At 37.5% G+C, this 14,474-nt stretch overlaps 1 protein-coding gene across 1 annotated transcript in view; it reads right to left on the reverse strand.

The window, feature by feature from the left end:
- Positions 1–8,843: 8,843 nt before the first annotated feature.
- The window catches only part of DCN (decorin), a 38,238-nt gene continuing 32,607 nt past the window's right edge, over positions 8,844–14,474 (reverse strand). Inside the window, exons 7-8 of the mRNA XM_010413814.4 lie at positions 11,443–11,581; positions 8,844–10,355 (exon numbers count right to left, since the gene is read on the reverse strand). Of these exons, the coding sequence (XP_010412116.1) occupies positions 10,161–10,355; positions 11,443–11,581 (334 nt within the window). The 3' untranslated portion in view covers positions 8,844–10,160. The remainder of the gene's footprint in view (positions 10,356–11,442; positions 11,582–14,474) is intronic.

The following is a 14,474-nucleotide window of genomic DNA, read 5'->3' on the forward strand; positions in this document are numbered from 1 at the left end:
GAATACAGCATTTCCCAATTAAACTTGTTCACCTCCCATAGATTTCAGACCTCTGTCTAAGCCTAAATCTTTTTTCTTCACATTATATTTTTTTGGACTTCAGCAAGCACCTAGCAATTGTATTTGGATAATTCTGTATCTATATATTTGTACAAAGGTGTGTCTGTTTGTTAAATGGCAAACTGAATTGGATCAAAAACTGGAGTCAACATCCAGCCCTTTAGCTTCCCAGTAGGCCTTTTAATGCTTTCATAACATTTTAATTTTTTTTTCATATATGAATATATTATGCTATATAACAGAACAGCATTTTGAAAGGTGCTGCATCTTTTTGGAATAACAATAGAAAGCTAACTCAGAGAGAATATCTTCCCTTCTCTCTTAGCAATGGCTTTTGGGTTGTGTGTATGGAAAGTAAAGCACTGCAAACAGATACAGTAACTCTTCCGAAGTCTCAGTCAGATCAGAACCCCATATTATCAGCTGTTCAAAGATATAAAAACCACAGAGATACACTTTACCATGAAGGATTGCAGAAAGCATTACAACTGACAGAGAAAAAAAAGTAAGGAAAGCACTCAGATAACAGGCAGATTAACAGCACTTTCAACATTTGGATAGATAAATACAAAATATTGATGTCCCAAAAAAATTCATTGTATAAAAGTAAATCAATGACTTCTCTCCCCTTTAGGCTTTACCTACACTAGTAAATCACATAATGTCCCTGACACTGGCAAGTCATTCTTCACAGCATTAGGATATTAGAATGGGTTTTCGCATGATTCTAGTCTGAACTGAACTAACCAGGCTTTGGGACTTATCACTCCCACCAGAGAGCTTAAATGAAGCCACCGTGTTTCATAAGGCAAGAAAACCTTACAACAGAGATGGAGCTAAGCTGTGTTCCAGGCATGGAAAATGGCATGATTTCACTTAATAACACAAACGTTTCTTTAGACTCTGGGGTATAACCTAAGCCATCAATAAGAAAGTAGACATTCAAGTCCTAAGGTTTCTGACATGCCCTGATCCGCAATTTGAATTTTATCAAATTATAATTTCATAGTTCCACCATTTTCTCAAACATTATATGTGTTTGCATGTGTGTGGTTGTATTCATACTGATATATTGATATATTTTGCTTTACACTAAGGTTTTGAAGAAGATACATGGACTATTTTTAATTTTCAAAGGAGAAACAAGATCTGATTCCAAGATTTAGCAGAGTAATAATATTTAAGTAGAAAAGCTGGTTTCACATAGAACTACTGACACAAACTTAGCTACAGCAGTAACAGTGAGCAACACTATAGTTTAGGTCATTTTCTTGGCCCATAGAAAACTTCTAGATAGATACAGATGATAACAACTTGCCAGTTGTGGTGTAGCAAACCCATTGCTCCTATTCAATCTCATGAAAATAGAATGAGACCTAGGATCACATATTTGTAATAACTTTACTCATAAAGGGAAGGGTTTTACACTGTGTTTTAGCAGTTAAATCTTTGCCATTATTATGGACCTTATAGCACAACCACAATTGAATAACCCTGAGACCCATCAGATATGTGTTATCTCCGAATGGTTACTTTTCCAGGGGGCCCATATCAGGCTCATTCTTTCAAGCAAGTAGGGAATAAATGTGCAAGTGATAGCCCACAACATTTTGATTCAAAACTTGGTGAAGGGAAGAAAATGTTAGCTTTACCAATTAGCAGGAAATCCCTCTTCTGAAAGCCACCACTGATGACTTGTCACACACTCACAATAAAACATTTTTAGAAATGTGCCTTCCAAGGCCTTGGAAAACAGGGTTTGGATTCCTAATTAACTCAGGTGATGTTGAAGATTTTACTCCAGCCTCATCCACATTCTCCAGCCACACTGCCCCTACCCATTGTCCAGCAGCTGTATTCAAGCTGAATCCTGGTCCTAGCTCTGTTGTAGGTATGCTGTGCCTAGTTTTGTACCTGGCATTATATTATTGACTTGATATCCAAGCTGGACCTTAAGCCTGCCTTCTCACTGGACTTCAGTTGCCGGATGGTTGGCCCACCGCAGTTCCAGTTATCCAAACAGCTTTGCTGTGCTTCATTGTGTGCTGTGGGACTGTCACCTCGCTCCTGAGGCTGCTGCCCTGCCTTGTGTAACTGCTGGCTCCCAGCTTGCCTCCCCTTGCACAGCTGCTCTCCTGCTGAACCTCAGCTGTAAGCTCAGGGAAAGAACAAGAAATTGAGCTTGAATGTAGCTCCTGGACGATGAGTGGTAGAAGTCTGGGTGGACAGAGGCTCTAGAAGAGATGATCATGGCAGCAAGAGCCTACTGGTGTACTCAGGGCCCTGATATTGCATTTGGAATCACAGAATGGTTTGGTTTGGAAAGGACCTTTAAAGATCATCTAGTCCAACCTCCCTGTAATAAGCAGGGACACCTTCCATGAGGCCAGTTTGCACAAAGCCCAATCCTCCCTGGCCTTGAACATTGCCAGTGATGAAACATCCACAGCTTCTCTGAGCAACCTGTTCCAATGTCTCACCAGCCTTAATTTAAAAAATATCTTCCTTGTATCCAACCTAATTCTACCATCTTTCAGCTTAAAACTATTGCACCTTATCCTGTCGCTGGTAAAAAGTCTCTGTCTTTCTTATCATCCTTCTCTATATAGTGAAAGGCTGCAATAATATCTCTCCTTAGCCTATTTTTCCCCGGAACAATTCCAATTCTCTCAGCAGGTCTTTGAAGGAGAGGTGTCCCAGCCTTCTGATCCTTCTTGTGACTCTCCTCTAGTCCCTCTCTATCAGCTCTTTCCTGTGCTGGGGACCCCAGCACTGCATGCATAACTGCAGGTGAGGTGTTCAGGAAAGCGAAGCAGAGTCGCCTCCCTGGACGTGATGGCCACATTGCTTTTGATGTACCCCAGGATATGTTTTACTTTCTAGGCTGCAAGTACACATTGCTGGTTCATACCCAATTTTTCATCCACCAGTATCCTGAAATCCTTCTCTGCAGGGCTGATCTCAGTCTATTCATCACCCAGTCTGTACTGGGATTGCTTCAATCCTCAGGAGGTTCACATGTGTTCATGTACTACTTCACATGCTCTCATACCAGCCCAGAAGCTGTCCATGAGGTAATCAAGGGGCTAGGAAGCACTTTTATCTCATCTTCCTCACTTGAAATGTGAGGGAGGGTAGATCCAGGCTGGAGGCATCCTCAGCTTCCTCGTCTGTAGGACAGAGCTTTGGTAAATGGGACATGTCTTTTTCTCTTCCTGTTAATGCTATTTATTTCTCAGCTCTGCGGAATAATCTAAAATCCTTGTGCTGTTGCATTTTTTTCATAGTATGAGGCCATTTCCTCTGTCTAAGATGTAGGGAACATGACAATCCTGTGTGTCAGAATTCTAGCAAGGAAGTTCAAAGGGAATATTACCACTTCATTGTAATTTAGTCCTTTGACAGCTGTAAAGAGACAATCTATTTAAGTTTTTCCATAACAATCCAATTATCTGTATCTGTTAAAGAGAAATTCTCACCATCTTCTCTATCTGTCTGTAATCTACAAATGCAGAGGCTCCCTGTATACAAAAAAAAAAGAGGTTGGTATGTCTTTAAAGAATTTGGTGCTGAAAATGAACAGTAAAGGGTAGAAAGCTAAAATATAGTCAAAAGGCTAATCTTTTTGTTTCATTTTCATGACGGCATGATGGAATATTAAGTCACTCGAGGTTTAGGATCTCTCAATCACTCTCTGTTAGCTAGCACTTCAAAAACAGTGCTTTGTTTCAAGAATTCATTGCAATGTATCCATGTTTTCATTCCATGTAGGAATGATGTGTATGGACAAACCTCTGAAGGTTTATTCTCAGAAGGGAATAAGCCTTTTGAAGCATTTCAGTTGTCTAGAGTTTCTAGCATAGGCAAGAAGTAGTTAGAATTATTCTGTCTTTCATGTCAAGATTATTTTATACATCTTTAAATTTATTTTCTTTTTTTTCTACACTCTGGAATTTGGTTTATTCTTTACAAGCTTTGGATTCCTGCAGAGATTCAATACCTTGAAATTAAAAGATTAAAGGATTCAGCATCAGAATGCTACGTGATTAGGTTTAATTGGTTCTGAGTTTTTCCTGTTGAAAGGGCTTTGTAACATGCCCTTAGTAGCAGACACATGGTCCTTATTTTCCATGCCTTTGTATAAGGATTTGAACACTTTCAAAAATTACTCTGTAGAGCAGGGCTAGCCTAAGTTATCTCAGTTAAAGTCTTCATCTGGAAACAATAATGTAACTTGTATAAAACTGTAGTTTCAAATATAGCAACAAAATCCTTAAGGCTTTTTTATTCAATTATAATATATACTCTAACATAATAGTTGAAAATGAATAAAAGGTGTAAGTAGGATTTATCATAAAATATGTATTTCAATGCTGTTGAGACAATAACATAAAGAGTTGGAAAAATTTTGCTTGATTTCATGTTAAAGATGAACATAGAAGGTTTTGTAAATTGTAATCTTTTATACAGAATCACATTTGGAAGGAACCTCTGGAGATCATCCAGTCCAACTCCCCTGCCAAGGCAACTTAGAGCAGGTTGCACAGGAACTCGTGCAACTCATGCTGAGATGAAACTTCTGGTGGTTTAATTTATGGCCATTGCTCTTTGTCCTGTCACTGGGCACCACCAAAAAGAGTCTGGCACCACCCTCTTGACACCCACCTTTAAGGTATTTATATGCATTAGTGAGACCCCCTCTCAGTCTTCTCTTCTACAGACAAATAGGCCCAGCTCCCTCGGTCTCTCCTTATAAGAGAGATGCTCCAGTCCCTTAATCACCTTTGTGCCCTACCACTCGACCCTCTCCAGTAGCTCCTTTTCTTTCTTGTCCTGAGGAGCCCAGAACTCGACACAGCGCTAGGACTGGCCTCACTAGAGGGTAGAGGGGCAGGATCACCTCCCTCAACCTGCTGGCCACACTCTTCTCGATGCATCCCAGAGTACCATTGGCCCTCCTGGCCACAAGGGCACTGCTGGCTCATGGTCAGCTTCATCCTCCAGGACTGCCAGGTCCCTTTTTGCAGAGCTGCTCTCTAAGGGGTCAGCCCCCAACCTGTGCTGGTACTTGGGGTTATTCCTCCCCAGGTGCAGGACCCTACACCTGCTCTTGTTGAACCTCACTGCGTTTCTCTGCTCAACTCCAGCCTATCAAAGTCCCATTGAATGGCATATCAGCCAACACCCCTCCTCCCCAGTTTTGTATCATCAGCAAAATTTCTGAGGGTACATTCTATCTCTTCATCCAGGGAATATCCAGAATAAAGCATTACATATTCTACTCTCCATTCCGCCAACAGCTAGGAGCAACACAACCTATCGATTAATATTTGTGCATCTAAACAAAATATCATGCTGTTTATAACTAGAAATCATCATTTTCAAGTATTCACCTTCTCTCCTTCTGGGTGTGAGCCAACGACAATACCTGGGATATTTTTTGGGACAAAAATTTCCTGGATGAAGGTGGTATAGACAGTTTTTTATGGTTTGTTTAAAACCAGCCTTTTGTATTTAAAGAATGGACAGCATATTTTTTTAAATTTCTGTTCAAAATTGATGGCCATCTGTATTTTTCAGTTCCTCTGACTGAAAATATTGGAGCTATTCACGTGGATAAGTGTTTGCAGATGCAAGGCCTATAATTATTGCTGCTTTTCAAAAGCTTCTTCACTGTGTTTCATGCTGCAGGCATACACATGGATATAGAAACACAACCATCACTGCTTCTTATCACACTGTTATAATTTTGTTATTAGTTTGCTGCTGTAGTCTAAAAAGATCTGTGAATTATATATAGATATGCATGCATATATATACATATTTAGAACAATACAATTTCTCACAGTTTTGTCCATTCTTTCTCCCACAGATTTAAGTCCAATTCAAGCAGGCAGTAACAGAGCATTAACATTCTTCTGGTCTGCTGACTTAAAACACCCACATAGAGGTAATCTCCAAAGCTTTCAAGCAGCATAATGTACACATTGAGTAAGGAAACTGGCTGACAAAGCAGTTTTGAAGAAACCACATCTTTATATCTCAGAAAGGAAAGTGTGCAGTTTAACAGGCAGGGTAAACAGCCTTCTGTAGTGCCTGTATCCAGACTGATCCTCTCATGCACTTATGGCACACTAACAGCCCTGAACTTCCAGAGCAGGAAGCAGGGCAGGAGGCCAAAGGCTGGTTTGTGTCACTTAAAATGTAGCCATTGATGAGTCTAGCTGTTTGAGTGTTTCTGTTGAGTGTAATCCAAACACTCAAACAGTTTTTGTGCCTTTTCAGGACATCCGCAGAAACTGTGTTATTTTGCAGATGGAGCTGCTGGAGCATTGTTAAGTTAAGGTTTTATGCTAAAAATTATCAACTACTTTTAATTTCACAATTTCATGTTGAAGATGATGCAGTTAATATTGAACATCTATCTGACAGCCCATGTTTGCCCTTCAGTGCTCTGCAACTTTTCATCAATATGACTCTTTAATTTATTTTCCTTTTTATTGAATGAACTACTTTCAGCTAAATTAGGGCAACTCTTTTGAAAAAATCCCAAAAAACACAAATGTAGGCCAGTCTCTGAAGCAAAACTAACTTCAGAGCAATGTGTGCATATAGACAGAATGAGCAAAAACCCATCCTTGTTCAAAGCAAGCATATTTGATCTTAGGTGTACAAAAAGACTATTGATTTCACAGCTCTGAACCTCTGGATTAATAAAAATAGAAAACCAAAACAGCAGAGTATGTGAATTTGGGTACCCTCTTCTCATAAAGCCTCATAAACCTTTTTCCTTCTGGTTTTCTCTAGTTAACAGTAACTTTGTTACTGTCCCTCAGTGACACTAGATGGCACTTCAGAGTAGTGGTGGGATCAGAAAGCCTGTAATCATTTTTAGTTATTTTTCATATGATATTAGAGATGCATTAAGTAAATGCTTGCTTTGAACAAACACAATTTGTCAGCTTTCTCCTATTTTTTACATATGAGTGTGAGGTAGAAAATGCTATCTGCTTTCAAAAATAGCTAACATAAGCAGAAATAGTTTGTAACAGAGTGGTTCACTAGCAGCGCAAAAAAACCCCTAAAATAAACCCCAAAACAAAACAAAAATAAAAACCCAAAAAACCCCCAAACCAAATTATGGGCCAAAGAGCTGTTGCCAGACCTTGTGTTTAGAGGATTTTAGGAGCAGTTTCTGGAGGCAACTGAAAAAATGTATGGTCCTGGAAATGAGGGCAACACACTGATGCCAAGGATTTAAGAGCTGATCCTTTCCTGGAAATGAAATTAGACTTAGTGTCATTTATACATCAGCAATTGAGTATATGATAACTGTCCATAACCTGGTGCACTTTAGGAGAAACCAGACTAAAAGATGTCCACACCCTTGCTGGAAGTAAGGGATATGATGCTTTAGGCTGCACCAGGAAACAAGGGTATTATTCTTTATGTGTTTGAGTCCAACAGTTGTGACCATTTACTGTCTTCATACTTTACAAAGAGATTGGGGATGCTCCGTTGGGCCCAAAGCCTTTCTGCCTTAGTTCTCTTATTTCTTTCCACCCAATTGTTTATGGATTTTTTGTGTTTGGTTTTTTTTCTTTCTTTTTTTTCTTTCCCTGTTTTGTTTTTAAGTGGAAGAGCCATCTGTTTTGTATTTCTATGAAAAGTAGTTTTAAGAGTAGTGGGCTTCCTGCTGCTTTGAAGTCTCTGCAGATGCTGTGTATGGATAGAATCCTATCAGTCAAACATCACTGGTGTGGCTGCACAATTTATGGAAAACCAACAGTGTGTTTACCTTTCAAATTTGTCATGATCTTGCTTAGGTCTCTTGTTACAAGATTTGCTCATTCTGCTTCACTGAGCAAGTCTGAGAATCAGGAAAGTCCTGATATCTTTGCAGCCCTTGGTTGTTAGCAGGGAATATATTTTATGAGGAATAACTTGTGCTTTAGCAGCAAGCAGCAAGCTTGAGAGGGGACATATCATGAGTACTACAGGGGAGGACCAAACTCAGGTATTTTCTTCTGGACTTAAAGTTTGTTCTAATTTCAAAGAAAAATCTTAGTATGTGATATTTTAAAACTATGGATGGAGAAATGGAAAGCTTGTGCATATGTTTATATGGTGCTTTATGTAATTATTATTTGTTGTGTGAATCTCTTTCTGTAACCATGTACATACAAACCCTGTGGAGTTTTTCAAGCCAAGACAATGCCTTTGTTCTTGCTTGAAGTGCCAGTGCTTAGCTTTCTGCATGAAGTCTCTGTCTGTACAATAGCTGATATCCAACCAAGAACCAAAAGGAAAAAAACATAACTGCTGATTTTCTGGAGAGTTTTCCCTCCAGTGACAGAAAGATATCATATACTGTTTGTTTTATTTAAAAATAACACTCTGAAAATGTGAAACCCAGAAGAAAAACAGATGGAAAGCAGAGAAATTCATTGGCTACTGTGTGAAGAAGACATCTCAGAACAGTGCAAGCATGTTTTTTCTGTGTAATGGCTATAGTGAGTCATAATTGTTTCCAAATATTTACTACTGAATAAATGACAGCTATAAAAAGACTATATTTGTTTGCTAAAAAAAAAAAAACAACAAAAAAAAACACCTATGAAAGTTAGGCATGAAAAAGTTCCTTGAGGCAAAAGAATTTCACACAACTCATTCTGTCTTTAGCTATCATCATGCCAAAGATGTTCAATTTTCAAGACTTAATTAAAGTTCTGACACACTATGTTATGCTATCAAAACAAAAGAAGAAAGACAAACACTTTGGAGTTTGCCTGTATTACATTATTCTTTAATATAAATGACATATAAGTTTTACAAATTAGAGAGATCGACCTTGGAGTATTAAGAGTCTGCAGAAGATTCTTTTCAGGTGATGTTTCTATTGAGTATATGCTTAGCTTTGAAGATTGACAGTAGAAATTTGCAGCCTACCTTTGATGTGCTTGCTACCCACCAGTATGGGTTGAAGAATCCCAATTTACAGAGGGCTCCAAATCACTCTAAATAGACACTTCTACAAATGATGCCCCAGCAATGTCCCAAATTGCAGTTATTTCACTTCATATATTTCTAGACTTACGATTTTGCTTATAGTCTAAATTCCACAAATTCATCAGATGGAGGAGCCTGCATATCTCTACTTCACAATTAATTCCTTTTTATAAAAACCAAAAACAGTAAAGGATGATGACAAATGTACAATGCAGAACAAGTGAACAGTGAACTGCTATGGTTTTTTGTTTAGATAAATACATGGAATGATAACAATTACTAAACCCTTATACCATACTCTACAAGGCAGTAAAGTAATAAAAACTGCTCTTGTGGCTAAGGTGAGAAGGATTTGCACTAGAGAAATTTAGTCATCGAGCTCCAGATACAGGTTACACATTTTTTACTGCAGACTACTCAATATTTTCTTCATTAGGATGATGTCAGGCTAATTCTGAATAGCATTGCTCTAGAAGAATGGCAAACTTTAAAGAACTATGTGTACAATATGAATTTATTTTATTTTTCCAAAAATAATGACATTAGCAACAACTTTATTTGCCTCTGCTAAATAGATACATTCAGAATTTTCTTAGAGTTATAGTGGATATTTTTAAACCTCCAGGGCTTGAAATAAATTTAAAGGAGGTAATTCTTACCTTCTCAAGTCTCAAGATGATTTGAGAGGTTTTTTTCCCTCTACTATTTTTCTCTGTGTGTGGCTATAAAAATAACCTCAATCATTATCTTTTTTTTTTTATATATCATAACTTGACAAATATTTACTCCGAATTTCATATACAGTGGAATCTGAAAACCTGTAGCATTCAGCAAACTGAAAAATGCCACAGAAAGCATGCTGGAAAAGAACGCTGAAATAAGTCAGTTTAAAGCACAGTTGGCAATTCTTTTTGATGGTATGCTCGCTCTTGTACATCTGTAATGTCTCATTTATTCTACATCAATGGATCACCTCCACTTTAAAGTGAAGTTTCTGGCATTTGGCATTAATTGTTAGCAACGACTTTTTGAACAGGCCTATAACAACAGATACTTTATCTGGAACACAACCGAACCCCATCTTTAGACATCTATTTGTAATTTCCGATCTGTACTGCAGAGCGTTCATGGATACACCGGAAAGCAGAGGGCTGGATTTCCCAGTACTGCACGGGGTTGCTGAAGAGGCTCACGCCGGAATAGCTGGCCTTTTTGGTGTTGTAGCCAAGAGGGCAAAAGTCGTTGATACCAATGGAAGCAATCTTGTTGTTATGAAGATAGACCACCTGGAAAGCATTGAAGTACTGAAGTGAGAAATAGAGCTACCATGGCAAATAAGATAAAAGATTTCATATTAAATGCTCCGTATGTGTTTTTTGCAATATTATACAAATATATCTTCTTTCCAAACGAATCCTTGACTCTGTTTAGCTTTGAAACACCTAGCATACACCCAACTGGAATAATTTCTACAGAAAGTGCAGAAACTGTGCAAGGCAATCGAATAATGTTACTGGCAGCTGGCCATACTGTAGCCAAAAGAGGAGCCAAAGATGTGAAATTATTAATACAGCGCTGTGGCTCAGAAGCAAGTGCTGTACACAGAGAATGTATTTGATGGTGATTGGTTTCTCTCCAGCTCTAATACTTTCATTCTCGTGAGTGCAACTATACAGAACTTAGAGCCAAAGTAACCACTAATGATGATTTAAAGTAGCTGATGTATATTATTTTGCTCCAGATTCACCATTTCTGAAGAAATTTTCCAAGCTACATGCAAGGGGTAATTTACATTTGGTAGTCTTTATTCTTTGGGAGCTTTCTTTCCTGTAAAATATTAGTCTGAGTGAAGACAGACTTAGCTTGTTCCCAAAAGGCAATATTTCTAGATATCTGGTCACAAGGACCTCAAAAATACTGGTGATGTGAGATGCCTATTTGGTCTATTTGCCCTCCTGATGTCATTATTTTGTGATATAACAAAGGAAAGGTTTTTGGGAAAGGCTGCAATATATCCCTGAGTAGAACTGAAAAAAAAAAAAAAATCAACAGAAGAAATGTTCTCAGAATGTATTTTTTGAGTAAAGAGGAAACCAAAGTACACAAATAATCCCATATTTGTTGTGGCCCCTCAGACACGAAGAGACAATGAATGTACACCTCCAGGTCTATACACCTCCATAACCATTTCCACAAAAAAAATCAGAATAAGAGTCTTGTTGTATGCAACATTTCCTTGATAATTCAAGAGTTTATGGAACTTGCATCAAGTTACAAATACGATGCACATTTCTGCTCAAGACTGAATAAACACACATCTATCATTAGGAATCTTTCAACTATTGCTCTCTGAGACAGTATGATAAACTTTACCTGTATATATTTGTGTTCACCCAGTCCACTGGGTACTCTGACAAGTTCATTGTTGTTCAAGTGGAGCTCTCTCAGATGAGGTACATTGTTAAGAGAGCCATTCTCAACTGAAGAAATACTGTTGAAACTGAGACCCAGTCTGAAAAAGTAAAAAAAAAAAAAAAGAGGAAACCAACAAAAAATATGTTAAACTTGTCCACATAACTATCTTTCTTGGGTTGATTCCTTCTCTACACTGCTGTTGCAGAACAGACCAGGCTAATTTTAAGAATTATGTGTGCGCTAGGTAGAGCTAGGTTAAATAAAAAAAATTAAATAAGCTTGACGTGTTGTGAATATTCATAGCTATCATTATAGCATTCAACTTGTGCTTATGATACTGCATTTGATGAGCTGTACGACTAGTCCTGATGTAAATACATACTGTGCACCTCCATAGGCACCAGCCTTTCTTTAGAAGCTGAAACACTGAATACGTGATACTTGTAACTTTAGGAGCACTGTCTGTAACTTTTTTTGTCAAATTGCACAACCCATGTTCCCAGAACTGTTAACCTTAAAACTTCACTGCATCCTTCTAAGATAGTTAAGTAGTTAGAGCCATGTTACCTACTGGAAACAGGAGCTCAGCCATACTTTATGATCCCTGTAGCAGGACATCAAAGTGGGACTTACACATTTCTCCAACCCATATTTTTCATCACAAAATCATCCTTTCTGCTTTACACATCCACATACTAGGTTTATAGCACAGTTTATGTTCCATTTGGATGATCTGTTTCTATCTGTCTATTTCTGTGCTAATAGTATTTTGGTTTGCAATTACCAAACAGCACAAATTTTTCAAGAGACTCCCATAAATTGCAATACTCTGTGTTGTAGTAAAGAAATGAGTGACAATACTTCAGGAGTTGTCATCATCAGGAGTCTTGTAATTTGAGAAAATTATTTCTATAAAGGCTAAACCTAGGTCATCTATTTTGCTCTATCTTTTTTTCTTTAAGCAATCTTTTTTTTAATATTGAGGGGGAAAATGCTCTGAGATTTATTAATAGCTTAATCAATAAGAGAATTTAATGTAGGTAATAAGAAATCTCATGTTAAAATAATTTGCTATGGAGGAGTACTTTTAAAGAGAGCCTTCCTCACAGTTATTTAATAACCTGTAATTCTTTGTGGCTTGTAGCAGTTTCAGAAGTCAGGATCTGAACCTAGAATAAAATCACAGAACTGAAAATTCTTGTTCTATCTTTATGGCAGAGAAGTTTCCTAATATTAACTAATATTACATATAATGCAAATAGTCTTAGCATACTCATTTAAACATGGCAATGTTTTCAAACTATTAAACAATGAAGGAGAGTTTAATGAAATCTCCCAGTTACATCAATAGGAATTTATTTCACTCAGAAATCAATTCACAGTATCCCATCCCCTTGCTAGAATTTGGTAATTAAGAATTTTCAGATGAAAATTATTAGAATGAACTTTCTTTTGAATAGAGTATACCAAATTTTAGGAAAGCTTGGGGGATTGGATCTTACAGAGAAATTCAGTCTGAAGTTCTGCAGAATGCTTACAGAGGACTTCAGTGATGGGTATTCATAGTGGATGTCTTTGAAAGGAGTGGGAAAAAACCCATCATGTTTTGTCAGAGGGCTATAAATTCTTGTTTGACACGTATCTAAATATGTGTTCACTACATATGCAGGTCTACAAGCAGATGTGTCACACCTGGGAGACCAGTATTAAAAAAACCTCAGTTCTGACTCTCATATTAGTCTGTTGAAGAAAAAGTAATCCCTTTCCACAGTCTTTTAGGGAAAGAATTAAATTATAGGAGTGCGTAGTGAAGTGGACCTAAATCCCAGGAGGAGTGAAATTATATATAATTACATCTCCTCTAACTGTCTTACAAAAAACTCTCAGTCACTTGGGGCTATGCTTACAGATGAAGTAAGTCAATATTATTGTGTAAAACAGAGGGTGATTAAGAGTGTTGGGAAAGAATACGGTCTTCATCATCCTTCCCATAGGAAAAAAAAGGGAAGAATTTGAAAAATCATTTTCGCTTCATACATTGATATATTACTTCCTTTTATATTCATGAATGAGTAACATTTTTCCTGTGTTTCAGTAGATCTAGCCCCAATGTTCTAAATCATTGAAGAGCATAATCAAAAACATATCTCAAAATTGAAGAAATTCTCAAATACTTTTTCACCTTTTTTCTCCAACATCCCTGCTGGACCATTTCCACCATTTTTTTTGAAAGAAACTTCGTGATGCTCAATATCATTATTATTATTATGGGCTTAGAATCAAAGAACCATTAAGGTTGGAAAAACCTCTAAGATCACTGAGTCCAAATGTTAATGCGACCCCACCATGTTCACCACTAAACCATATCCACAGGTGCCACATCCACATGACTTCTGAACACTTCCAGCGTTGGTGATTCCACCACTTCCCTGGGCAGCCTGTTGAAGTGCTGGACTAGACTTTCAATGAAGAAATTTTTCCTAATATCTAGTCTAAAGCTCCCTTTGCTTGGTTCAAATTCCACTGTATGGAGCTAGACTATTTCAGTAAGCTTTAATAGGACATAGACATTAGTAATATCAGATGTGTAATGTGAATATCTTCTTGGAGCTCATTCCTGTGTGTAATCAGCAAAGTCTTTGTTGGGTTTACTTTCATAAGATTATTGGTTTTTCACTGAAGCAGTCTATGAAGACTTTTGAAAGACTTAAGAGTGATTTTACAAGGAAAACAACCAAATAAAAAGGACAAATATTGTACATCTACTAGAATGCAGGAAAACTCAAAAGAAAATGAGCAATAGACCTACACCAAGCTCTTGCATGAAACATTTTACAGTTTAAAATACCTTAACACACTCAGAAAAATTACCTGTTTCTCAAAGTTTAACTGTGCTTTAGGGCAGCAATTAGACTGTTGAACTTGAGTGGACATGAACAAGGTTGTCTGACCCTGTCCTAATATCTCTGAAAACTTCAATGTGTAAATAA

The sequence above is a fragment of the Corvus cornix genome, chromosome 1A (assembly GCF_000738735.6).
Source record: "Corvus cornix cornix isolate S_Up_H32 chromosome 1A, ASM73873v5, whole genome shotgun sequence".
Lineage (NCBI taxonomy): Eukaryota > Metazoa > Chordata > Aves > Passeriformes > Corvidae > Corvus > Corvus cornix.